At 38.7% G+C, this 27,415-nt stretch overlaps 2 protein-coding genes across 5 annotated transcripts; one reads left to right on the forward strand and one right to left on the reverse strand.

The window, feature by feature from the left end:
* The first annotated feature begins 1,455 nt into the window (after positions 1-1,455).
* On the forward strand, positions 1,456-14,930 carry LOC147181407 (UNC93-like protein MFSD11). 2 transcript variants are annotated; one of them, XM_086087316.1, is made up of 13 exons: positions 1,456-1,810; positions 2,462-2,517; positions 2,592-2,699; positions 2,784-2,863; positions 4,285-4,381; positions 4,615-4,673; positions 4,754-4,901; positions 8,232-8,281; positions 8,785-8,850; positions 8,924-9,049; positions 9,202-9,376; positions 10,139-10,274; positions 14,661-14,930. In XM_086087316.1, the coding sequence occupies exons 1-13, from the start codon at positions 1,721-1,723 to the stop codon at positions 14,706-14,708; spliced, it is 1,239 nt and encodes a 412-aa protein (XP_085943442.1). In that variant the 5' UTR covers positions 1,456-1,720; the 3' UTR covers positions 14,709-14,930. The 2 variants fall into 2 exon arrangements, with proteins under 2 accessions (XP_085943442.1, XP_085943435.1); XM_086087309.1 differs by lacking the exon at positions 14,661-14,930 and adding an exon at positions 10,432-10,960.
* On the reverse strand, positions 14,008-22,364 carry kdm8 (lysine (K)-specific demethylase 8). Of its 3 annotated transcripts, XM_086087328.1 has the most exons (8): positions 22,153-22,364; positions 20,905-21,369; positions 20,661-20,833; positions 16,374-16,506; positions 16,232-16,300; positions 15,937-16,086; positions 15,036-15,128; positions 14,008-14,821 (listed from the first exon to the last, which is right to left on the reverse strand). In XM_086087328.1, exons 2-8 carry the CDS (start codon positions 21,355-21,357, stop codon positions 14,657-14,659), a joined length of 1,236 nt encoding a protein of 411 aa, XP_085943454.1. In that variant the 5' UTR covers positions 21,358-21,369; positions 22,153-22,364; the 3' UTR covers positions 14,008-14,656. The 3 variants fall into 3 exon arrangements, with proteins under 3 accessions (XP_085943454.1, XP_085943463.1, XP_085943473.1); XM_086087337.1 differs by lacking the exon at positions 15,036-15,128; XM_086087347.1 differs by lacking the exons at positions 14,008-14,821; positions 15,036-15,128; positions 15,937-16,086; positions 16,232-16,300 and having other exon boundaries at positions 16,414-19,596.
* Between the last annotated feature and the right edge of the window lie 5,051 nt (positions 22,365-27,415).

Consider the following 27,415-nt stretch of genomic DNA (forward strand, 5'->3'; position numbering starts at 1 on the left):
AACATTCGTAAATAGAAAATATTTTCAACTGAGTTAACGACTAAGTAACACAGGCCTTAATGCTCACTTCGATGTTTTGCAGTTTAGTTTTCAGTGCAAAAAAATAATAATCGCGTGTGAAATTGGCATTTATTTTAATGATATTAGTTTGGACGATATTTAGCTTCAGCTCGTCATAGGGATGGAGAATTTTTTTTTTATTGGAATGCCACAATTACGCGCGCTCGGAACTTGCCTTTCGCGAATTCGCTAAAACGGAATAGAGTGGCGGGGAATTATCTTGTTTCGTTAATCTTCTTGGTTGTTGTGGAAGGGAAGTCAGACTACAAGAGTTGGCACTTTCCTGGATTTCTATTGGTTCAAGGTTTCTTCTTCGGGTACATTTTAAAACATTCAGGACTTTTACGGTAACGTTCATTGCCTACTAGTGGTCGAAAAAGTTTTAAAGTTACAGCTTTGCATTGGTTAAAAAAAACGGGTCTCTTTCATACAATACAGATAGAGCATCTTTTGACAAATAAAATAAGGTGATTTTATTTTTATAAAAATGTAATAGTACTGTCCTTCCAAACATTATCTTAAATGCAAGAGAGACATTTGTGTTGAGTGTTTATTTTGTTAAGAAATAAGAATGAAAACAGTGGTCCACTTATTCTGGCACTGTCCTTTTACTAACAAATTCTGAAAAGACGTATCCCAATTGGTATTGTTCATATTGACTCTGAATTCACTCTTCACTGGAAAATAGACTCTTTGGTTTCATTAATAACAATAGTAAACAAATTAACAAGTATTTATTTCAAATTTAACAATTATTCTGGCGAAATTTCATGTACAGGTATACACATATCTATAGTCACTCAAAGCCTCTTTTCTGAATTAATAAAAAAAAAACGTTCTTTCTTTCTTGTTTTCTATGTGATATTAACTTTGCCTGTTTGTAATTGTTCTTTCTTTCTTTCTTTCTTTCTTTCTTTCTTTCTTTCTTTCTTTCTTTCTTTCTTTCTTTCTTTCTTTCTTTCTTTCTTTCTTTCTTTCTTCTTGCTTTCTATGTGTTATTAACTTTGCCTGTTTGTAATTGTTCAATAAATACTGTTGTTAAAAAAAATCGTCAATGGTTCAGCATAGGTTTGACTTTTTTACATTTTGTTTTAGCATTGTCCAAAACTAACCAGCTTGTCGGTCCTCGACGTGCGCGATGTGTCACGTCACGATGTGTTGTTTGCAAGACTTGAGTGTACGGATCTGGGGTTTCCGGGTGGCGGAGTGGTTACAGTACTATATATGTGAGTGCACCCGAAAAAAAAAGAAAAAAAAAGAAAAGAAAAGAAAAGAAAAAAGAATGTATGGATCTGTTATACTTGTCTATTAAACATTTCGCCGCCAGATGGCAGTACCGTGGTGATGACCCAATGAAGGTTATTTTGTCCAGGTAAAAGAAGAAGAACAGCTGTTCGCTACCGTGGAGGAAAAAGTCATCCAAAAGAAAACAGAAGCGGAAAAACTTCCGTAATTGAAGTCACAAGTTGTCATGCACGCGTTGTGTGACGGACTGACAAGAAGCTCACAATGCTGCAGTTATCGCCGCCTACTAAATTTGCTTTTTATTAAGTCTAGCTGACATTCGGGCACTTTTCAAAAGTTTGTTCCGTGGAGTTTGGAGAGGCGAAGTTTTTGAATTATGTAGCAGCGAGGACGACGAGGACGAGAAAGACGCACCATGGCAGACTGGAGGACTTTTAATGTAGTAGTTTTGGGCGTGGGATTCTTATTTATCTTCACCGCCTTCACCACCTGTGGGAACGTAGAAGTACATTTTGAACATTTGTCTTTTTCATGTATTTGTATGTGCCGGGTCTATGACGTTCTCTTATTCAAGAATATCACGGCATTTATTTATTAAGTGGGAATTTCACAACTCGAAAATATGACGTTCCTTTTTTTGTTGCACATTTTAATCATTGTTATGGCGTTTAATTGTATTTTGATGTAGGAATTTCCCTCACTCTAAACTTGGTATAATGTGTAAAAAAAAAAAAAAGTTCTTCGGTGTTTTCTCCAAAGCACGTTTATATTTACTTTATGCCACAATTATTTAAATTCGATATATTTTTCACAAATCTTTATGGTCAGTCCATGTGTGGGTGTTATTTTTACAACATTTTGAGTTGACCAATCTAAAGTGCTGAAAATGGCTTACGCGATGTAATGTTCATGTTTGCACTAACATGCTGTTTTGAGCGTCTAAAAACGAAAAGTGATGATTTTGATGCCACTGATGTTCTTGAATAATACCAATTGAATGCATGCATGCAGAAATAATGTCATCAAGCAGAAAGGAAAGCGACCAATCAGTGTCATGTGCATCTCGTGTTTCCAATTTTGTTGTCCAATGAGTTCTGCTCTACTATGAAGAATCTAACAGTGTAATAAAATTAGGACCCTTTCTTCTTTATTTTAGCAAACGGTGGTAAAAAGTCTGCAGAATGACACCTTCACAGGAAGTGGATACCACAGGTGGCTCAAATACTTAAATACAAATTTCATGTTAAATGTTTTGCAATAATTGCAGTCCATCTTCCTTTTTCTAGTCTGGGAATCATCTATGGAGTCTTCTCATTTTCTAATTTGGTGGCACCCGCCGTGGTGTCAATGCTGGGACCGAAGGTGACCATGTTTTTGAGCGGGCTGCTTTACAGGTACCACCTCGCACCGGTGTGATTTCACGCAGACTGAGACCCAGTCAATATGTCACTGAATACTGTGTCATCTTGTGCATCCAGTGGCTACATTGCAGTCTTCATTGAGCCGTCCACGTGGTCCTTCTACTTGACGTCCGTGCTGATTGGTGTTGGTGCTGCCAGTAAGCCTTCCCCGGCCACCCCATCATCAAATTGATAAAGAAAAGAAAAAAATATATATACATATATACATCTTTAAAAGTGCAGTTGAGCAGTCTTCATTATCTTGTCACACTACACAGGGAAAACATATTTTTCCTTTTTTTTTTTTACTGGTATGAATTTTTTATTTTTTACATTTATAATATATTTATTTTTACATACGGTATTTTGAAAATCCTAATTTTTTTCTTATTTACAAATAACCTGGTTAGTTTATTAATTAATTAATTAATTTTTCGCTAGTTCTTGTAAAAATACTGTTCACGACTTGATCAGTTTCTCTTTTTTCCCCCCTAATCAAACAATCCAGTAATGCATGTATTATTTTATTTGTGATTTATTTCAATATATCCAGCTGATTTAATTATTTTTTTCAATTTATTTTGCAATACATAATAATATTCTTAATCCAAGTCAATTTTTATATATTATGTTGAAAATCCAGGTGAGTTTATTTTTATTTTTATAAATAAATCTTGTTTGTAATTTTAGTGTGTTGCATTGTAAAACACGTGTGTGTGTGTGTGTGTGTGTATATATATATATATATATATATATATACACCAGCTGTTATTTTATAACTTAATGTTTTTAAAAACGTAGCACGTCAGTTTATATATTTTTAAATATTTTAGCCATTTATTTTAATAAATAACATTTTCAATTAATTTGTTTATTAAAAATGTAATTAAAGTAATACAGGGCAGATTATTATTGTTATTTTCAAAACATCTAGTTCTAGTTTCTTTTCTTTTTTGTAATTCACAAAAAAATATCCTGGTCAATTTATTAATCTATTATTTTACATGTCATTTATTTCAGTATTTACAGGTGACCACAATGCGCAATTTATTTAGTAACCAGTTTTAAATCCAGGTCATTAGTCTATTTTTAAAAATCCAGGTCAGTACATCAAGCGCTGAAACCAGCAAGTTGCATATAAACACACACACACACACACACACACACACAGTATGAGGTAAATATTTAAACATAAAGGGAAAAACAAGGCGAGATTCCAAGTTTTTACATTCCCAGTCATGAATTACATTTGAGTGGGAAGCTGCGGATTAGATGGAGACCTCATCTGCACGTGTCAAAATTTGAAGCAGAAGGATTAAAGTAAATGTTAAATTTTAAAAACAGACAGTAAAATGATTCTCCCAACAGATGTGAATCTTTGGAGAGGAAAAAAAGAGTTTAGTGGGTCATGACGATGCCCCTCGGCCCTGTGCTGGGATTACACGTGTTACTCAACAGCACACAAAAGATAATGTCACACTTGATGCAGCCACTTACCCCGTCCTCCATTCAATTCTCATCTCACATGACCCACACACATTCATTTATTTATTTTTAAACTTCTTGTCTCCCGTTGCAGTGCTGTGGACGGCTCAAAGCCAATTCCTGGTGGAGAACTCGGAAGCTTCCACCATCAACAGGAACACGGGCATGTTCTGGGCACTGCTGCAGTGCAGGTGCTGGCAGAGCGGCACATGTGCCACAAACGCTATCATCTCGCTACATTCAAACAGATGAAGAAGCATGCATGAGTCTCGCTAGTGGCAGTGGATCATCTGATAATCATTTCCAATCACACAATTATCCATTGCATTCAAAAATGTCAGCAAAATGTGGAAAATCAGCCATTGGTAGGCCAAAGAGGAAACCGACCTATTCATACATAAATGATCATTTCCTTTATTTGCAGCATGTTGTTTGGCAATCTGTACATTTATCTGGACTGGAATGGAAGAACAGAAATACCAGGTAGTACCGTAATGCTTGTAGTAAAGGATCAAGATAATAAGGGCAGTTAAATGTTCTTGCATTTTTTTTCCCGTGATCAGACAGCAGCAGGAAGAACATCTTTCTCTCCCTGTTGGTGGCCTCCATCGTGGGGACGTTGTGCTTCCTGGTGCTGAGGAGGACTCACCTGCCCGAGGAGGAGATGCTCTCCGAGGAGGAAGGACAGTCGCTGCTCTCGGCCCGCATGGTGTAAGACAGTTGGCTTTTTTCTTTTTCTTTCTAAGTTTCAAGCAATGTCATTTTAGATAACGAAATTCTAAAATTCTAACTAAAACGAAAATTGAAAAAAAAATTCATTAATAAAATATGTGACCTCACTAATCTAAACATGGCGTTCTGTTTAATATTACATATGTGGAATTTGAGTTATACAGCACAATCCAGCTGTTTTTTATCCATCTCGGGGGGGGGGGGGCATGTTGCCACTTGCTGTCGACTGAAGATGACATCACAGTTGTTCAGGGCTCAGGCAACGACCAATCACAGCTCACCTGTTTTCTGAAGCTGAAGTTGAACTGTGATTGGTTGTTACCTGAGCAACTGTGATGTCATTTTCATAAAAATATATAAAAATTTCTCCTTGACACTTCATCAGCAACAGTAATATCATCCAACCTGTCCACCGCACGCATGTGTATCATGTCCTTTTCATCAAAGTGACTGTCAATGCTCTTGGGCGGTAAATTGACGGCTAAACGCTAGTTTTATCCCTCTTCGTCATTGTAGTCCACGTACGTGGTGTCATGACTTTCCTGCCAGAGGGGGCGTGTTTAGAGAAATAGTCACGTGACGTGACGTCCGGACCTCTATGGCCGCCTTCTGATACTGAAAAAAAGAAAAAGAAAAAAGGCTGGATTTTGTTGCTTAACTCATATTCCACTAAGTCAAACTCATATTAGCTGAGGGGCCGCATGGAGGAAAATATATTCCCAAGTGGGCCGGATCGGGAAAAATAATGGTATATAACTTAAAAACAATTGCCGTCAATTATACGCATTTGTGGGCCAGTCCTAAATTACAGCTCAACTGTAATTGTTCTAAAAAATACAGTTTGCCTGTATAAGTTCCGGATTTGTTAAATCTACCTGTTTTGCATACATATTGTTCCCAGAATGCATTGTGTGGCGCAGTTAATGAACGTAAAAGAATGTTAATCCTTGTCATATGTATTCGTATTACCAGTAATTGAATTTGTGTCGTATTTAACACGTTTATGTCGGGCTTTGATTTTTTTTGTTGAAACAAACCGTAACTTTAGGTTGTGTGTAAAATAATGACATCCAGGACGAATCCATGTACAAGTTGCATTGCTCATCTGAGGACTGCTTGTGAAATTACGAATTTATATGTTTTGATTGTAGTCGGCTGATTAATTGGTCCGACATTAAAAATGTTTATTTATTTTTGACTTTATAAAATCGTCTCGCGGGCCGGATGAAGCCCCTTTGCGGGCCTAATCTAGCCCGTGGGCCGTATGTTTGACACCACTGCACTAAATCAATAATAATCAAAATACCGTATTTAGACTAATGGTGCTACATAGAACACATTATTGTCAAGAAAATAATTTTTGGGTTGACTTCCCCTTTCTAGAAATGTAACTAACTGAAACTACATCTCACATTTCTAAAACTAGCTAAATTCAACTAATATAGCAAAAATGTCCTTTTATTTCAGTCCTAAAAAAAAATACATGAGTGTTTGGGGTTAATTAAAAAAAATCTTAATTTTGTTATTGCCGTACATCTGTGCAGAAGAAGGAAGGTCATACAGTCATTCTAGCAGTTTGTCAACATACTGTGTCTAACTTGGGCTTAAATACATGTTATTAAAACCGTTTTATTTTTTACTTTGTCGTTTGTTTCATACGACGGCCTATTTTACTGCCACGTATAAATATATATATTTTTTTAGAGGGCGGGGGCAATATTCAGAGAAAAAAACTCGCAAATTTGCGAGTTTATGAAGTGGCAAATTTGCGAGAGAAAAAACTCAGAAATTTACGAGAAATACACGTAGCATAGCTATAGTCTAATCATTTGAGGATTCGATGGTGGTTAATGGGACACTGTTTATAAAATGAAAAGGCAGGATTGAGACGGATTCATTCTTAAATTTAAACTTTACTCTTCATTCACCGCAGCTAGAGCGACACTTCCTGATCCCCTGTCAGCTGACTAACACTAACCAATCAGATGCTAGCATACTTAAGGTAAATGCTAGTGAATGACGGAGAGCAGCAGATTCGACACATCAACTTAGATACTTGTACAAAAAAATACCAAAATGTATGAACGTGTAAATAATAATTCTGGAAACATAAATGTACAAGTAAATATACATTTTAACAAATTAACTTAAATGCTTGATCGTCTTTGTCACTGGCCAGTGGCCGTACACAACGCTTCAAAGAGTGAATGCTTAATATGATATGGTTAATCTATGCTAACTATCTCCTTATTTGGAAACCCGACCGAAAAGTATTGGCACAAACAGTCGAGTAGTACGCTACGTGTATTTCTTGTAAGTTTTTTTCTCGCAAATCTGCCACTATATTAAGTTGCAAATTTGCCACTTTATTTGAAAGAAAAACACTCGTAAATTTGCGAGTTTTTTTCTCCGAATATTGCCCCCGTCCGCAAAAAAAGATGTTTTTTTATACGTGGCCCTAATACGCCGTTGCAACCACGCATTCATTTTTTTAAATACCCGGGACCAGCCGTTTAGTTATAGTTTACAGTGTAGTGCCATTTTTTCTTGATTAAAAAAACACGTAACAAAAATGGTGGCGTTGCAGTATTTCACACAGATTTGAAATCTACTTGGGTGGGTGGACTCGTAGGGGTGGCGGGGGGTTGTCTCAGTCCTGCTACTTGAGTCTCCTCTAACCTCATGATCCACAAGTGAGTGACGGTGAACTAATGCGGTTATCTGGTCGCGACACGTTTTATATTTATATATATATATTTTATAGGGGTGTGAATTACCTAGTACCTTGCGATTCGATTCGTATTACGTTCATAGGTCACGATTCGATTCAATACCGATTAATCCCGATACAAATCTATAAATTGATTATTGCAATTATTATTTTTTTGCTCAAATTGAGAAAATATTATAATATAATATAATAAATATGCATTTAACAAACAGGTTGCAGTCTGTTTCATGTATGAACAGCACTGAAATCAAATATTAAGGCTTAATGTTCCATTAATATAACATTCTTCCATGCTTAATGTGTGAATCCTAACCTAAATAAGACGTTTTGTTAAATATTCCCATAAAAAATTGATGTTTAAATTCGGCTGCATATCGAATCGATTTGGGAATTGCGCGCTGTAATGTCGCGATATATTGCCGAATCGATTTTTTCTAACACCCCTAATATTTTATTCATTACATTTTCTTGAAATCTACTTGGCTGGTGGCCAGTTTACTTGGGTGGCCCGCCCAAGTATTAACATGGTGTGGGAAACACGGCGTTGTATAATGTCTGAATGGATCTTGTGTTTTTAGGTACAAGCACAGAGCCAACACTGCCATGCAGGAAGTGAAGCTGGACTTCAGTAAGTCTCATCTGAGAAATCAACAGTAAAAAAGTAACTGAAAAGTTTTGACAGAACTTAATGCTCACTACACTAACAGTGACTACCCGAAGGCTGTACATGAACTATTTCTATTAGTTAAAATTTTTTCCCCTTTTTTGTTAACAAGAGTATGGAAACCTAGAAAAAAATGATTGTACATATACAGCAGATATAAAATGTGTGATTAATCATGAGTTAACTATTGAAGTTATGCAATTAATTACAATTAAACATTTTAATTGCCTGACGCGACTTAAAGATGATTAAAAACTCGCGATTACATTTTTTAATGACTCCACAAATAATCACACATTTTATACCTGTTCTAAATGTACAATAAAAAAAAAAATCTAGGTTTTCATACTCTTGTTAACAAAAGTAGAAAAAAAATGCTAAACTAATACAAACAGTTCAAATGAATGTTTGACGTCTATAGCCGTCAATGGCAGTGAATGAGTTAATCGGAATGTGCTGCTCCATAGAGACCATGCTGCAGCTTCTACAGACTCGGAACATCCTCCTCCTGAGTCCCTGCATGGCCTACAGCGGTGAGCGGTCTCATCAGTGTGCTGAGCGGCACTTCCTTGGAAATTCTTCTTGAGCTTTGTTCTCCCGGTGCAGGCTTGGAGCTTTCCTTCTATAGCGGCGTCTACGGGACGTGCCTGGGAGCCACGGCGCAGTTCGGCCAGGCGGCAAAAGGCCTCATCGGGGTCTCGGGCATGGTGCTGGGCGCGGGTGAAATCATAGGTGGGTTGGGCCAGCATTCCCCTCACCTTTTTTTTTGTTTGTTTGCCATGGAACACGTTCAAGTGTTTTGACAGACTGGCAGAGTTGAGTTTCTTTTCATCGGGCCAAATTGTCACAGACCGACTTTGTGTATTTTTCCTTGCGCTTGCCAGGTGGAGGCTTGTTCGGCTTGGTGTGCAAGAACAATCGCTTCCGACGCACCTCGGTGGTCTTCCTGGGGATGGTGGTGCACTTCGTGGCCTTCTATCTCATCTTCCTCAACATTCCCGACGACGCCCCTGTGGTCTTCAGCACCGCCACCGCCAAGAGCCCCTTTCTCATTCCAAGGTTTGTAGATGGAAGGATAGAATAGATACTACAATCTTTGATTGTCTCACGATTCGATTCTGAATCGATTTTCGATTCAAAATGATTTGATTGACAATGATTTTGGCTTCAATCTATAGATGTGCAAGGAATTGTAATGATCTACTCCAGTCTGACTCGCTAATGCTAATTAGCGCGCTACTCGCGGCACTTTTATCACTCAAAAGAACGGCGACACGCTGGAAAAAAAATACTTTTATTGGAATAACTTGATCGCGACTTTTCCCCTTCTACTCTCTAATGTGGCTACAACTTAACAGTGTATTAGACCGCGTGGAACCACACTGCCCCTCAGTGGCCAAACCGGGTACAACATGAACAGCGCTCCAAATAAAGGCACACACAAAAGCCAAGACAGTATAAAATAATTTAAATAAAATAGATTTTTGGATATTTAAAATCGATTCTGAATCGTACTAAATGAGAATCACGATTCTTATGAGAATCGATTTTTTGGTCACACCCCTGATAGATACACATGGATAGAATCAATGTAGATAAATGTATTGTCTATATATTTTATTGATTGACAACCAGATGCAGATGTAGGTAGAGTGGATGGACGCTTACAGCTTTATCTACTTTGACCTATGCACGAAAGGAACAATGACGGCAAAAGGTGTTGTTAACCACAGAACAGGAAGCGGCGTTCAGTTCGATATGAGCACGAAGAGTAACGCCACGTTAGCAGGCTAGTCATGCTAACGGCGTGCGCCCTTGCAGCGTGTCCATCGCCCTGCTGTGCAGCTTCCTGCTGGGCCTGGGAGACAGCTGCTTTAACACGCAGCTCTACAGCATCCTGGGCAGCGTGTACGCCGAGCAAAGCACGCCCGCGTTCGCCATCTTCAAATTCATACAGGTGAATGAATACACACGCCAGCCGATACTGACATTTTCATTTCAAATGTGAGCATTATACGGGAGAGCTGCTTGCCAACGTGTCTTCTCATTGAATCGACAATAATGTTCTGTCATTTAGAATAACGTCAACTGTTTGTCTTGGCTCCTGTGTTCAGTCGGTTTTCGCAGCCGTGGCGTTCTTCTACAGCGGCGACACGCTGCTAACGTGGCAGCTCCTCCTCATGGTGGTGCTGGGCTTCAGCGGCACGCTCTGCTTCTTTGTGGCTGAGCGCTTGCACGATGTGGACGCCGCCTCCTCGGAGGCGTTAGAGTAAACAGCTTTAAGGCACTGAAGGCTCTATTGGTTTTTAAATGATACTTTCTATCATCATCATCATCATCATCAGCAGCAGCACATATTGAGCTAATTGTGTTGACACTGCACTGTGATGATGAGCATGCATTAATACTTTAGCAAGTATTAAGCGTGTGCTGCTTGGCTTCCAAAGCTCAGGTGGAACACTTTTTGGAAATCTGCCACTTAATTGCTTTTATAGATCATTTTGTTGTCCGAGTTTTAGCACTCGACAATCTCTTTTCTGTGCTCGCAACTCATTGCTAACGCCGTGGAGTCTTAACTTTTTCAAATATGTACTCTGCACTGCTAACAAGCCAATATGTGATAATAAAGCTACGTGTTTCTGATCATGCGTTTCCTTTTTCATTTTGAGACTAATAAAAGCATCATTGTGCCGTTTTAGTGTAATTTTGTAAACAGTTTCCAACAATATATGACATACTGTACATTAGGGCACAATTCTCGAATCGATTTAATATGCGGCCAAATCAATGCTGCTATTCAACCACTGCTGTTTGACAGTTTTAACTTTATTCCACATAAAAAAAAAAAAACAATTATCACCAAAATGGAGCAATCTAATGGATTTGGCCATGAGTTGCCCAAAAGCAGGCCATTAATCAAAAAGCAGTGGACAAGAGAGGGGGGGCAGGGTGGAGGGAAGACTCTGGGATGGGGGCTTACATGACTTCACGAGTAATTGAGTATTGATCACTTCATAATGAGAGTAAGCAGATTTGCGAGATCTGGAGTCAATTTTGCTACTTTACTGTGCAACGACAAGGCAGTCCAGTTTGCACTATTTAAAAGTCATACTTCGAAATATAACAGACAGGATAACTACTGCGTGGGAATGTAGGCCTTCTGACAGTAGCTTTATGTTGACCACATAGATAAAGCACTCGCTGTTTGTCCGTATAAAGTGTTATTAATGTAATGTAGAGCGACAGTTTGAAAATTGTACACATTATTTCCATTATACCTCACCGTTGTTTGGAGCGATTGTTAATCAAATACTAACATCATGCTAACACATAGCAAATGTTAAGTTATTAACATTGTTTTTCAGTTTCAATTTATATTTTAGCCGTTTTGGATTTAGTTATAGCTGTGGAGCTCAATGAATGGGATTGTCTATTGTATTATTTTCTGTCTCACTCTCCTGAGAAAAGAAGGGAGTGTATGTAGTCTGGTACCTGTCTCTGTCGGAAGAGGGGAGGCACAGGCTGATTATTGTTTTTCTCTAATCTGATTTATACCCATGGGAACAGAAGGGGGGATTTTCTTGTATTCACTGAGTTGTAAACAAATGTACTGTGGGCTGATGGGAGGAGACTTTTCGTATTCACCCACTTTTCAATAAATAATGATGTGCCGGAGTAGAAGACACACAATCTGAACAGACGACTGTTTGAGAGAGTTCAATTGTTGTCATCAAAAGCTTTTGATACCTTTGCAAAGGGACTTCTTCACCAGAATCTTACCATTCAGTTAATTGAACACGTAAAGAGTACAATACTTAATACAGGGATGTGATTTGACCAAAGTGAAATTATCTGAAAATTTAGCCGGGGGTCTGGGGGCCGCGGGCACTCAGCTAGGTCCAGAGCTCATGGGTTTTCCGTGTTTTTAAGTACTTTCAATGCACTCAGATGATAAAGAAATAGACAAAACAACAGCATAAATTTTCAATGTATATTGAACTATCCCATATAAAATTGCAGTTTTAGTCAACTCAAAATCAGTCACATTCAAAAACATTGGACTGCCTTTGCTTTTAAAAACTATCACTGAGAATATCATCATATATATTTACCATGCAATAAATCATTTAATCAATCATTCTTAATTTAATACATAATGCTTGACAAAAACATAAAATACCTCATGCAGCAAGCTCTGGTAAAAACACAATCATGCATTCGTCGAATGCATGATTGACTAAGATCATCTCTGTAACTGCATACATCAAGACAGTCAACATATTGAAACCTGAAAAGTGCAAACATGCAGCATTCATTTGAGTTTGTGTCAATGATTAACCATGTTAAATATTTATGGCCATTTTTATTACGTTATAATATTTTCGAAAATTTGATTTCGATTAATTTGAAAAGTTTACCACCGACCTCAAAATTCACGACTGTCAGCAACTGGTACAGGTTGTTGGGGTGGATCACGTCTCTCTATTACTGCTTCCGATTGTGATGTCAATAAGGGATGGAGGCCGTAAAGTTTTGGAGTTTTCGTTTGGGCACCGAAACTTCCAGCGATGGAATAATTTGTTGTTCTTGACTGGAGTTCTTTCACGTGTTTTTTGCTCTTTGCGTGACTTTCAAGAGCTTTGAAACCTCTCCCACCATAGTCAATGGTATGATGGCACCAAATGCAAAGCGCTTTCCCGGCACGATCGATCTTCCGAATAAAGTCACTGAACAAATACGTCACAGTCTTCTTTCCAACATTTGTAGATATATCCTTCTCTAACCAGTCCCATCGAAACGTGTTTTTTACGATCTTGTCAATTTCCTTAACTCGCGGAGCATCTTTGCGTTCGATCACGGACATCTTTCTTTAAACACCCGGCAAAAACCTCTGAGAAATGAACAATGGCATACGCCTATGCCTTTATAACAAGCGCGTTTATTGGTCAACACGGAGACTTCAGCCAATCGCAAGATCAGTTTCATTTCAGTTACGGAAACACTAAAATGGAATGCTGTCGAGAGACGAAATCGGATTTTTTACCACTTAAAAAATTGTAACATTTTATTTTTGGAGATAAAAAAAGCGGAATTCCGCGAATTAGCGGAAAAATCACATCCCTGTTAATATTGTCTACTCTAACACAAGCTAGCAAGCAGTGGGGAGAGAGCACTAAAACTGGCTAGTAAGGGTTTTACAAATTTGCCCATAGGTAACCAATTCTCATGCGAACCAATCAAATACTAACAAGATAAGCAATCAAACAGAGAGAGTGCCAAGGACGACAATGGTTTTAAATCTAGCCCTGTTCTGTATTTTGCTTCTTTAAAATGGCAACAATCAAATGCTAGCTTGCTAACAGATAGTATGCTAATACACGGAGGACCAGATTTTCACAATTAAAATCCGGGACACTACAATTTCACTGAACACAAAATAACAAATTATTTTTTAATTAACAAATGTAATCGCTAGTCAATCTGGTGACCGGTGGTTGTGTTTTTACTTACAATACTTGCTTTATTTTGCTTCTCCATACAGTTATCCAACTTTTTTCGTTTTGTTTTTCAATTTAGCTACATACAAACCTCAGTCACACACTTAAACATTTGAAACACGCCACCAGAAGTACACAGCTTGAATTTGGTGTGACTACATTTCCCATGATTGTTAGACACGGAGGCAGGGAGTAGTTAAATTCCTTTTTAATTGGTTTATCATATCACTGTATCGTGATTGACATACACATAGCCCAAAATACAATTGGCTTGCAGACTGGACTGGACGTCAATTAAAATAAATAATAAATAAAAACGAGACGCCAGGACAGGACCTGCGTACAAAAGGCTAAAAATCAGGACTGGTCACCCTTTGAATACAGGGAAGACGTAAACCCTATTTCTAATGTAAATTGATCAAATGATAACATGCCAACGTTAACGTTAGCAAGATAGCAACCTGATTTCACCTTTCACCCCTGCGGTCACTTTATATTTCTAATGAGAAATGATCAAATGCTAACATGCTAATAGCTGGTATAATAAGGTATGCTAACATTTAGCGAGATACCGTGTGTATGTGTGTGCATGCGTGCGCCCGCGGGGGACGCTTCATTTACTCATCCTCGGCTGTGACCCGCTTTAACCGACAGCGTGTTTAGCTGGCGCTTCCTCCTCATTTGCATGCATTATGCAAATACCAACACCTGAGGATATTTGTCGGATGAAAAGGTTGCGAGCGCAATTAAACGAGACAATCTGTACAAAAATGTTGAAACCAGTAGTACCTATTACATAGGAATGACCTGAGATCATTTCATTTCATGTTGTTTGCCCAAATCAGGACCACCAGAAGCTGACGGAGAAGCTTTGCTCTAGGGAGCGCACGTAGTGCCAGTGTTGCACTGGGATGAAAAGCACGTCTCCGGGACACAGCACACACTCCCGGTACGGAGCCCTGGAGAACTCCGGGAAGCGTTCCGCGTCGGGGTTCTCCACCTCCACCTAGGCCGGACGAAGGGAAAATGTCAAGATTCTGCTTCCTTGTGCTCACTTAATATTTTGTTGCATAAGCTATATTTGTGTAAACTGCTTCACATCCGTGTTACATTATATTTCTTGACAAACTCAAGCATTTACTACAAAAAATGCAAAGCTGTGTTTCTGTGAGTCACTGACGCATGTTAGTTGTTCAATCAATGCATGATGCCAATCGCACCTGGCTGGTGTTGTGTAGGAGCTGAGACGGGTGCGGGTAGAGTTTGTCCGAGTCTTCGGGCGAGTACAAGCGGATGTATTTACGCCCCACCACCTGACAAGGACAAACAGGATAATATAATATGATATAAAATATGATATAATATAGTATAATATAATTTAATATAATTAAGGGTGTCAGGCGGTTATTTTTTTAATCGTAATTAATCGCATGACTTTAATAGTTAACTTCCGATTAATCGCAAATTTTATCTGTTCTCAATGAACAATAAAATATTTTTTACATAAAAGTGGATTAAAAAAATAATAATAATAGAAATATAGCTGCATCTTTTAGTCACTGATTTCATAATAATTCATTAAATTGAGTTAATTAAAAAGATGCACTGCACAGTGAAAAACGAGTGTGATATTGATTTGTCTTGAGGTCGTTTTTCTGCCACTAGATGGCATAATTGCATTTGTAAGACATTGGTGACAGCTTGGTGCATTTTTCTTTTCATACTAAGAGCTATCTAATCTTTAACATAAAGTAACTTGTGAAATTCCGCACATTTTTGAAATTATAAAATACAACTTGACCCCGGTCTCCACAATTGTATGTATGTAAATGTATTACTGCTTAATTTTGACTTGCGCGTGTCTGCTTTGTTGCGATTGGAATTCGCCGAGTACAAGCTTTCCAAGTAAGGGGCGGTCATTAATCGCGGATTAAAAAAAATTTGCGGCGTTAAAGGAACTTTAAATTAATTAAAATGAACGCACTAATTTTGACACCCCTAAATATAATATAAAATTTTCACCTGATCTACTTCTACATTTCAGGCTGTCTTTTGCTTTCGAGTGACCTCACTCTAAACAAAAAGGTGTAGAGACGTTACAGGTGTCATCACCCTGGTTACCTGCGCCAGGAAGTTGTGCTGGGGGTCTTGGTGGAGGGGCGACACAGTGCCGGCGGGCCCGAACCAGGCATTTATGGTCACGTCATCCTCGTCGCCATCACCGAGGCAGCAGTAATCAGGCAGGCGGATGTCTTCCTTCAACTCCGGTATCTATGGCAACGGCTAAATTATTCCACATCCAACTAAAAAAATAGGTTGTCATTCAGACTAGAGGGGAAGAGGAAGGACTGTCACAGAGATCATGTATAAATAAATAAATGTGAATCCCTCCCAAAAAATTATATTGCTGCTCCACCTGCTCAAAGAGCTGATGCTGAGCCAGATAGCCGCAGACAGGCATCCTCCCATCCTGCCCGGCGTCACTCTGTAACAAAAAAACGAAATCAGTCACCCCCCCAAAGTGTACAGTCTGTGCTTTTTGAGGCCTGACTACTCACGCGTTTTAAAATATAGCGGTCGATGAATTCATTGAACGTCATCAGCGTCTGGGACCACTCCTCGTCCGTGTACCTGGAGCCCACCTCCACGGGGACAGTGCGACAGCCCGCCACCGATTTTAAGTATTCTAAGCTAGGGAGAGCGTGGGGGGGGGGGGGGTGTAATGTAACATTTCTTTTCGATCCGTTTACACTTGAGCGCAGTGAAATGGGGAAACTGTCTCGGGATGGAAATTGTCCGTTAGGCGTCCTTCACGTCCAGACTCCCCGCAGTGTTTCTCGCCACTCGCTCAGACAAGTGCACTTAGCTGCCTGAGAAGTGCAAATCAGCCTGATTGCGTGACTGTTTAACAGCGCTGGAGGACCAATAGCTGTTGCACTTTTCACCACTGAAGGCTTTTTCTTTTTTTCTGGGTCTAAATTTACAGAGCCTGCCAGAGGACATCACGAAAAGATTTAAGATTGCAATATAAGGATACCGTTGCGTTATATTGCAAAACGATTGCGTTATAACGTCATACGTTTTCTGTTTTTATTGTGTTATTTCGCAATAAAAATAATTATGTATTGCAAAATAACACAATGTTAATGTTCGAGGGGAACTAAAGAATTCCACTTCCGGGTCATTGATTGAAGTGTATGGTGGTCCTGGCAGGAGCGTGGATGATGGTTTGGAGAGATTTTTACGATCTAGAGATGTCCAAGGAGAGGACATACTTCGCATGCAAAGGGATAAGGTATGTACTAAATCTTAACAGTTAATTGAGAAATTAGCTATTGCTAATGACCTGGAAGTGGAATCTCTCGTTATCTCACAAATAATTAGCGTTTTTTTTTGTCATAATTTTGCAAAAATCATTGTGTTATATCGCAAATTCTTGCACTATAACGCAATAGTTATTTCAATAGAGCGCAATAATTATTTAAATAAAACAAAATGACATTGCAAAGTATTGCGTTATATTGCAAACGTTTTCGTGATGTTCCCAGGCGGGCTCCGTTTAAGTTAACCTTTCAACATTTAAGATTTGGAGCTAGCTATATTGTCACTTGCACCCTCAAGCTACATACATTATCATAAAAATAGGAAGAAAAAAAAAAGGCAAATAAAATAATCCTTAAACATAATGATAGAAAAAATAAATAAATACATTTAATAAAAATATGTATTAAATGTATTAGACAATAATAAAATGACAATTCCACAAAAATGTAAAACAAACTAGCAAAAATGAAAAAATAAAAAGGCAGAAAAATTCAAGAAGAAAAATAAGAGAAAATATAAATGCAAAAATATATATACACAGTATAATAATAATAAGTAAAATATATAAATAATAATAGTAAAAATTGAGTAAATCTAAGTAAAAAATATTAAGAGGGGACATAAATAAATAAATAAAAAGAGAGCCTGTGGCTCAGCCACAGTCGGCTGTTCGATCCCCGCTCTCCCAAAGTCATGTGTCGTTGTGTTCTTGGGCAAGGCACTTTCACACACATTGCCTCCAGTGCTGCTCACACTGGTGTATGGAAGGTGCCAATGTTTGGTGGTGGTCGGAGGGGCCGTAGGCGCACACTGGAAGCCACGCTTCGGTCAGCCTGCCCCAGGGCAGCTGTGGCTACTTAAGTAGTTAATCGCCACCAGAGTGTGAATGTGTAAGCGCACAAATAATGCACCCACTGTGAAGCGTCTTTGAGTGTTTAAAAAAGCGCTTTATAAATCTAATGTATTATTATTATTATTATTAAATTCGGTCACTTCCTGTTGATATCAGGTCGGGGAATTTCCTGGCAAGAATCCCGGGTGTACCTAATCATTTGTCCAAATTGGCCGCCGCACCGGGGGGCCAGTGGGCGAGAATCCTGGGCATACCTAATCGATTGGCCAAGATGGCTGACCCGCCCCGGGGGGTGGGAAATGTTGCGTGTGAGCTAAGTGCCATTGCAGGCAAAAGCTGACCAGTTGAACGGTTTGAATCGGTGAATAAAGGTAGAAATTGTAGTGGGGGAAAACAGAAAAGGGTAAGGTGTGAAGAATCAAGTAGGGAATGGATCTAATATTCATTCCTAAAGTGAAATGAATGAGTTAAATGTTATGAATGTCACTTTGAAATGATGTAAATGTGTAACACTGAATCTGCCATTGGGAACCAATGGGGAATAGTAGGGTACAAATTCAGGAATTGTGATTAGGCATTCATTTGGGGAATGGAGAAAATGGAAGCGCCCATGGCGTGAATATTTGGAATATTTTGAAATTGGAATGGACTTTGAAATGATGTAAATTTGTCATGTTGAATCTGCCATTAGAAATGAATGAGGAATAGTAGGGTACAAAATTGGGAATTGTGGGTAAGGTGTTAAAATGTGGAAAACAAGAAATGGATCCAATCATGACGAATATTAGGAATATGTCCGTATGCCGTAGGTGCACACTGGCAGCCACGCTTCCGTCAGCCTGCACCAGGGCAGCTATGGCTACTTAAGTACAGTAATTTCTGGACTATAAGGCGCACCTGACTATAAGCCACGCTAGCTAAACTTGGGGAATACTTGAGTTTGTTACACATATAAGCCGCAGGTGTTTTATTGTTACCGCAGTCTCGCTTTGTCTCTCCTACTGAATTTGGGCTCACTTGGATTGTTTTGCTCTGCCTGACGCTCTTGCGCTTCCTCTTTAGTGCACCCCCTTGTGATCTAATGGATAAGCCGCACCTTTGTATTAGCCGCAGGGTTGAATGCAAGTGAAAAAAGTAGCGGCTTATAGTCCAGAAATTACTGTAGCTTACCGCCACCACATTGTGACTTTGTGAGTGCATGAATAATGTATCCATTCAATTGTAAAGCGTCTTTTAGTGCCTAGAAAAGCGCTATATAAATTTGATGGATTATTATTATTAAAGGCGGCACGGTGGCTGACTGGTTAGCACGACCGCCTCCCAGTGCAAAGGTTGTGAGATCAAGTCCAGGCTTCGGCCTTCCTGGGTGGAGTTTGCATGTTCTCCCCGTGCTTGCGTGGGTTTTCTCCGGGTACTCCGGTTTCCTCCCACATTCCAAAAACATGCATGGCAGGTTAATTGGACACTCCAAATTGTCCATAGGTGTGATTGTGAGTATGGTTGTTCGTCTCTGTGTGCCCTGCGATTGGCTGGCAACCAGTTCAGGGTGTACCCCGCCTACTGCCCGAAGCCAGCTGGAATAGGCTCCAGCAACCCCCGCGACCCTTGTGAGGACAAGCGGTACAGAAAATGGATGGATGGATTATTATTAAATTAACAATAAATAAAAATATATAAAACAATATAATAAAAATAGAGTAAATCAAAAAATAATAAAAGGAGTATAAAAATACAAATAATCACAAAAATATATAATAATGATAAATACCTGTAAAATAAAGTAATAAAAATATTTAGAAAATAATAATAAAATACTATGGAACCACCTAGTCACGACCAAACATGTAACGTATCCTCTCGCTGGGTGACCACTTTATTTTTTCCCCTATACTGTTGTATCTATCTGCCATATTTGGGTGTTGTTTTTGTTATTAGTTTTATTTTCTCAAATACCCCCTCTGCATGTGCTTAAAATGCCTTAATTGTAAAATGATGCACAATTGTACTTGCACAATTGAATTATAAAAAAGAAAATAATAATAAAATAATAATACAAAAAATAATCAATATAATGCATAATTTAAAAAAAAGTAAAAAGAAGTCCTAGCAATAATACAGTAATGTGTTTTAATAATGGTGTCTTTTTTTCTTATGTCCAATACATCTTTTTTTAAACAAACAAATTTTTTTTTAAAGAGGTTAATAGGAGAATGTAAAAGTAAAAATCACAACTCTGACAAATGTTATCCAATATGAATGACATTTTCTGCATGAATCAAATGTCTGAATCTGTCATGTCAAAAACTAGGTTGACTCTGGATTTGATCCAGAGAGTTTAATCACAAAATCCCATGTATCTGTCAAATCCCATCGGACTGTAATTTGTGTGTGTAATTTTTACTTTGTGATAACAGTGCGTTTGATTAGATTATTTTATGTATGCAATTTGGAATGTATAGGTAAATGATTAGACTAATGTTGATTCTGTAAATAATAATATTTTATTTGTAATTTCTGAGAGGTACCCCAGGAAGAATAGTTTTCACGTGAAAACTAATGGAGATCCCATTTTAAACAATAGATTACATTTACTGTACTTTCTAGTGTGCATTTGCCATTACAAGCACTCAGCATGCTGTCAAAAATGAGTCAAAACATCAATCCAAACCTCCAGGGGTGCTGGTTGAGAGCGGGCCAGTGATCGATGGTCCCCTCCAAGACGACCGCTTTGTGGGGGAGCAGGTACTTCTTCTTGAAGCTCTCCAAAGATGGGCATTTCACTCTGGGAAGTGCCTGATCTTCTCCAATCAGCGGGACATCTGGCAATGTCAATTTCATCCTCTGTTGAAATAGTCACAACCACTTGTTCACCATGCCGCCCTGTGTTTTGGTGGTAGATTTGTCACACTGACCTTGGCCTTCGTACGCTCTTCCTCATTTATGGCGTCTTCCTTAACTTCTTTTTGCAGAATTCGAACCAGCACTTGCAGTCGATCGTCCATGATGGCGGCGCCCATGAGCAAGCCCATGTCACAGGTGCGGACAGCTTGCACGAGGTCATCCTCCGAAGGCTCCTCTCCGCAAAGGGCGCACACCTTGAAGAGGCATGCGTACGAGTAGACGCGGCGCCACTCCTTGTCCACGTGGCGCCATGTTCCCGTGTTGAGCTTCTCCCACGACACGTCCAGGACGATCTGAGCGTCCAGCAGGCGGCCGGCGGCGGGAGCGCCGGTGTACAGTTTCTGTCTGGATCTCCTCAACATTTCCACCACACTCGCCTCCACTTTGTCGCTGAAGTGCAGCGGGAAGTGGTCTTCGTCTGGTGGAAGAACAGCGGAGATCTTGGGCCATAGTGACGCCGTCATTGAGACGGAGATCTGGAGAGCAGAATGTCAAGGTGAGTACAAGTACATGGTAAAGTAACATGAATACCAGTGTACACACACTCATACAGCTTGGTTGATTTCTTTGCTTCGTGTTGTGAGCGAAAATGTTTAGTTAGGAGCACGCTTCCGCTAGAGTGAACCGCAAAAAAAGGAGAACAGTCGCTGATGCAGTCACAGCCCTCCATTGAATGGGACTAACGATCAAACACAAAATTACAAAATTAAAACACTAAATAGGAGTTAAAGTCAGTTAAAGCTCACACCCAAACACTCACACGTAGACTAACCAAGTTAGATTTCAGCTCACTAGAGTGTGTCCCTTAAAAGCACACATACGAAACTACGACACTCTTTTACCATTTTAAAATTGTGTTTATACAAAATTGCATTATTTAAAATACGTTAAAAAAATGTTTTGTTTTTTTGTGTTGTCTGCAACAGATTTATGGCATTTCAGTTCATTTTTAAATTCTGTGACCATACATTGCCTTTTAAATGACGTAAGCCCTGCTACATAAAAAAAAAAAGATATCAATTCTGTCACCGCACATTGCATTTTAAATGGTGTATGCCTTGCTACATAAAAAAAAGTAGAAAGATGTCGATTTTGCATATAATGCAAGCCAGAAATGGCATAAAACTGAATAACAACAACATTTTACCCACAACTGCCGGGCCAGCAGTTATTTAGCCTTTAAACTTAACTGATCGTGACTTTAAACACCATTTCCACTCTCTGTTGCCCCAAAAATGCGAATACAAATTTATGTTTACCTTCACAAAGGTCCACGGTGCCGTGTTAAGTGTCGTCCAGCGAAGTACGCAGGTTACGACATTGCACGTGGAAGCAAACAAATTAAATCAATCACATAAAATGCCAAACGTAGGATAAATTTAGAATATGACAGTAGCAAAATAAGCTTTTGAAAAAGTCAGGAAAGTGCACACGGAGCTTCCATATTCACGACGCTGAGGCGAGTGTGTCGACATAAACAGACCGGGAGGAAACAATGATTCGGAACAGAACAGTGTTTGTTCCACGAGACTAAAACATGTCATTAGATACAATGAAAATATGGGTTGGGATTGAGGGTGAATGGGGCGTTTAAATAATAATTACATTAAAACAATGTCATAAAATTATTATTATTATTAAACAAATTGGAATAATGTTATATAAATTAAGTCCAAAAATTTTTTTTTACACAAAGGTAATTTCAATAACATGTTTAATAAATTATTTAAAATAATTAACTAAATAATTTAATTAATTACATGTCATTACATTGCAATTGATGTTACAATTAATGCAGTTTTCAAACTCCTGCACATAATTGTCTTGAAAAAATTTATCAAATTGACAGTTTTTAATTGTTTTGTGTCAAATAAAATAAGTTTAACAGATAGTTCAAGTGCAATTAAGTTAAATTAAACCAGTGACCAAATAATTAAATTAAAAAACAAGGTAAAATAAATGAAACACGTTTAACAAATGCATTACAATAATGTAATTGAATATTAAGATTGAAGAATTGTAAAATCATATAATATGTTAACAGGTTTATCGGACCATAATCTAACTCTTGTCAGTAGAAAACTAACCAAAAACCGTTTCCAACATTGCTCTCGAGGGGAAAAAAGAAATTATTACTATTCCCAAGAGTCAATATCAAAGCCTTGTAGTGGCAGCTAATCAAATTCCTTGGAATTACATTTTACCATTAGTTGATTATGAAAGGGATAGCCAGATATTTCTAAAAACACTTGAGCACACTATTACAAAATGTACACACACAAAAAAACACAAGCGTCATAAGAACAAAGTTCCTTGGATAAATACAGACATCATTAAACTTATGAAAAAACATGACCAAGCCCTAAAAATAAATAGCAAATAAAACAAAATCAAATCCATGATAGACAATATTTCACCATGCTGAGAAATAAAGTAGTCAAATCCTTAAGAAAAGCAAAGGCCGATTTTTTTCTCACCATAATTGAAAAATTAATCACCGGCCTTCCCAAGGCTCCATTTTAGGGCCCTTGCTGTTCTCACTTTATATAAATGACCTTCCATCTGTCTGTGCTGATGTAGCCATTCAAATGTATGCTGATGACACTGTTGTTTACGTTCATGGCAATAATGTCTCTCAGGTGGTTCAGATGCTCTCCGATTCCATGGTTCATATCATGGTTAAATACATCTAAAACTGTGGCAATGTTTTTCACTAAGTCCAGCAACAATACTAATGATAAACCTGATGTTTTTGTTTTAGCGGAAAGGCTCCAAATCGTTCCCAATCACAAGTATCTTGGCGTCATAATTGCTTCACAGTTAACATTTAAAGCACATGTAAAAAGGGTCTATAGTCGTGTTTATTTTAACCTCAATAATTTTAGACATGTTCGCCATCAGATGTCAACACAGGCAGCTAAAATGTATATGCATGCTATGGTCCTTTCTCTTATCACGTACTGTTTACCCATTTGCTCTCAAGCTCAAGGAGAGACTGTATTGTTCCCTTGAGGAAAAGTGCTTTTGGTCGAACTGCTTTCTCTGTCCGAGCTGCTACTGAGTGGAATCTAACTCCTGTTCAAATCAGAAATCTAGACACATACATTACATTTAATCTTAAACTTAAAAAATGGTTAATTGATAATCACAAATGTCAACACTAATGCTTCCTGTATTTGTTTATCCCTGGTTGGTTTTAATGTACATTATAGTAAATGTATTGCTTTTGTTATGAACATGTAATGTATTTTAATAGTATTTTCGTGAATGTTATTGTTGTGCATTTTATTATTTTATTTTACTAGGGTGACATTTATGATCTCGGGACTGTAGATGAAAAATTGATTTCTGGCATATTTACTGTAATGTTTATTAATGTGTACTGTCCCTGATGCAAATCAATCAATCAATAAATTATATATATATATCCATCCAAAGCCCGGACTCGATCTCACGTGCTAACGAGTTAGCCACCGTGCCGCCATATATATATATAATTATTAATAAATACATTCAATAGCATTACATGGAATTTTAAAACAAATACTATTTTCAGGCTCCAAAATGTCACTGTCATCATAGTTTATATTCTACATAATTTCTATAGCTGGTTGAGGGTATTGGAGCGAATGTGAAAAATAAAAAAAAGCCATTCCTTGTATCGCCTTGTTTCCACCTGCATGCACAAATGTCATAAATAGACTCAAGGTTGTTACACCGACATTTAGATTTCCTTGTGTTAGCATAGGCTTTTATGTAAATAGCAGTTATTCCCAGAGGGCGATTGATATGTATAGTGTCTCCTCATGCAAAGCTAAAACAATAATTGGATTTGTCTTCACGATACCGCTATGATAGTTGAGCTCTTTTTTTTTTGTATGCCATTGATTTTTTTGCATTTTCTAGCTGGGTGAAAAGTCTGAGCAAACATGATAGGGACCCTTAGGAATCGAAAGCTGCACGACGCCATTATCAAATGTCAAACACAATGAAATTCAAATATTCTGGCTGCAAACTGTTCCTCTCTGCAGGACGCGTGGAGTGTTTCCTAGATTCACACAGGATTTTGAAACGCATACCCACCAAAATCCTTCATCTTTCCGCAGTGACTATATTTTCTCTTCTTTTTAGAACAAAGAAATAAAACCATCCATACATCCATTTTCTGTAGCTCATATCCCCATCAGGCTTGCGGGTGTGTTGGAACTGATCCCAGCTGAGTTAAAGCGAAAAGCAGGTTACACCATGGATTACTCATATACTTACAAGAATTAGCCAAGAATTTTCTGGGTTTCAAAAAATGAACACATGGATTTTTGCTATTTGTGGGCCGGCTTGGTCCTTGCCAGATACCCAAGTGTGTCAAGGGGGGGGGGGGGGGGGCTGTTTTAGCCACGTCCCCAGGAAAACTGAAATTGTGAAAAACAGTTTAACACTAATATCTCCACAATACAGTACAGTTCTCAGTCTTTGCACTTTTTTTTAATATAGCAATTATCTTGAACATGCATAATATATGTATTTAGAAACAAATATCTGAATTATTTTTACAGTGTCTTCAAAAAAGATAAAATGCTTATTACATCACGGTACTGCTGTACGTACGATACAATTCTTCCAGCATACACACCAAAATTGGCACGTTTTCGGGCATGCTGAGGCCCCCAAAATAGAATATTGTGGTAAGAATAACAATAAAAACAGTAGCTCAGGCCCTATAACAACTTTCAGCCACTTGATAACAGAAGTCAGTGTTTCAAGATAAGACTGCAGTAAGCTGGTCTCAGCTGGTCCAACACGCTCCATTTGTTTCTCTACGTGTTGCTGAGAAAATAAACCTCACTCGCAGCCACGCGGCTGCTGTTTGTGTAGCCCTGCTCGTGTGTGTGCTAGTGGGAGGGGGGGGGGGGGGGTGCAGGCTGGGGAGCTCAGAGATGTTCTATTCACACGCGTTTGCGCTTGTAAGACGCCGTGAGGGTCAGGGAGCCGCCGCTGTTTGTTCACGACCTTTTATCAATGTTTACGCGGGAGGAGGCCCACACTTACCTGAGGCGCTCTTCATGATGTCCTCGTCAAATGGCAAACCTCAACACATGCTTGTTTGACGTTTTTCTTTCAATTGAATATGTACCTTAAAAGATGACATCATATGGACAATGTACTTTTTATTAACGCCAAATGATTCTAATCGCGATTTATTTTTTGCTGAGTATTGCGATTTTTAATGTGCAATTATTTTGTTCAAGGTCATCTTCCCATGTCTTTTTTTTAACCCAGCCTTGTGAACTTGTGACACAGGGACAGTGAAATAAGCGTACTGACTAACTGAAGTAAAGCAGGTTTTTTTTCATAATCACAGTCACTGCGATCTGAAAGTTGCATTTTACTACATATTTGGATAAATTCACATAGCACTGCCGTGCATCCATCCATTGAATGGTGCCCGCTGACAATATTATGATATACAGCATTTACATTGCATACACATACAGTAGACGGCGTCGTGAGTATGTTGACGCCGTAGCCATATTGGATGAGGCAAAGTGAATCTATTTGTTAAGATGCATCGTTCACTTTCTCCTTGGAGAAGTATCATCAAGCCACAACTGATTGGATTAATAAGGAACCATTACCTTTGATTGTATTATCCCATTCTAACTCAATCTTACTCGTTATTTGCTGATTTCATGGCGAATACAATTGCCACATCCCTGATCCCGTCAATCAATTTGCCGTAATGACGTCGTGCGTGCTCATCCCTAGCTGCGAATGCGCACTTCGAGTGTTTGTAGCATGTCGCCGCTGAGTTTCGGATTCAGCCATTCATTGTTGCAGCGCCACCGATCTCACCGCATACTTTGAAAATGTCTGAGAGCCACAAGAGGACATCAGTCTATGAAGTAAGGCCGGCTGCAGAGACTGATGAAGATGATGATGAAGATGAGCCCGCACATACCCAACATTTGATAGGCGTTTCTTCCGGACAAGCAGGAGAGCTGGTAGGATGGTCTTCTGCATGCGCATTTTAAAAAAAAGAACGTTTGACTTATACTTTTCGAGAAGATCCTTGACTACGCCTTTAATGAGGATCAGAGGTGGCAAACCCTATCCTTGCTCTGCAAGCTGAATTCTCGCGGTAATTGTGAGTTCACAAACTCACAAGAATGCATCTTGTACCGAGCCTGTTGATTTACACCAATCCGAACCACTGGTGGTTCGGACCAATCACAGAGCAACATTGTGTTTGTTGTGCAGCTGTGACAAAACCTGTTCTTGCATAATTAGTCACCGTTTCCTTGTTGAATGTTGAACAGCGAGAGGCGCTTTATGCATTTTTACTTGGTAAAGATGTTTGTCCCCCAACCACAACGAGAACAAAGACGACATTTTCATCTGTGGCCGTAATGGTCAAAACTGTGAAGCAGTCCCAGATTGATATTGTGGAGAACTCCCTTGAGTGAATCACAATATAAATCTGGCTATCGCCAGGTTCTGCAGATCCCGGTTGTGCAATAAAAACCT

The sequence above is a fragment of the Leptonotus elevatus genome, chromosome 1 (assembly GCF_054856555.1).
Source record: "Leptonotus elevatus isolate MCC_2025b chromosome 1, RoL_Lele_1.0, whole genome shotgun sequence".
NCBI classification, from domain to species: Eukaryota; Metazoa; Chordata; class Actinopteri; order Syngnathiformes; family Syngnathidae; genus Leptonotus; species Leptonotus elevatus.

Bases quoted from the DNA above. Each gene is read 5' to 3' on its own strand.
- LOC147181407 (XM_086087309.1), top strand. From the start codon at position 1,721: ATGGCAGACTGGAGGACTTTTAATGTAGTAGTTTTGGGCGTGGGATTC. The intron at 4,382-4,614 runs GTGCTGGCAGAG...CTTTATTTGCAG, and splicing joins TGGGCACTGCTGCAGTGCAG to CATGTTGTTTGGCAATCTGT. The intron at 4,674-4,753 runs GTAGTACCGTAA...TCCCGTGATCAG, and splicing joins TGGAAGAACAGAAATACCAG to ACAGCAGCAGGAAGAACATC.
- kdm8 (XM_086087328.1), bottom strand. From the start codon at position 21,357: ATGACGGCGTCACTATGGCCCAAGATCTCCGCTGTTCTTCCACCAGAC. The intron at 20,834-20,904 runs GTCAGTGTGACA...CTATTTCAACAG, and splicing joins AAGAGCGTACGAAGGCCAAG to AGGATGAAATTGACATTGCC. The intron at 14,822-15,035 runs GTGCGATTGGCA...CGTCCGGCCTAG, and splicing joins TCCTACACAACACCAGCCAG to GTGGAGGTGGAGAACCCCGA.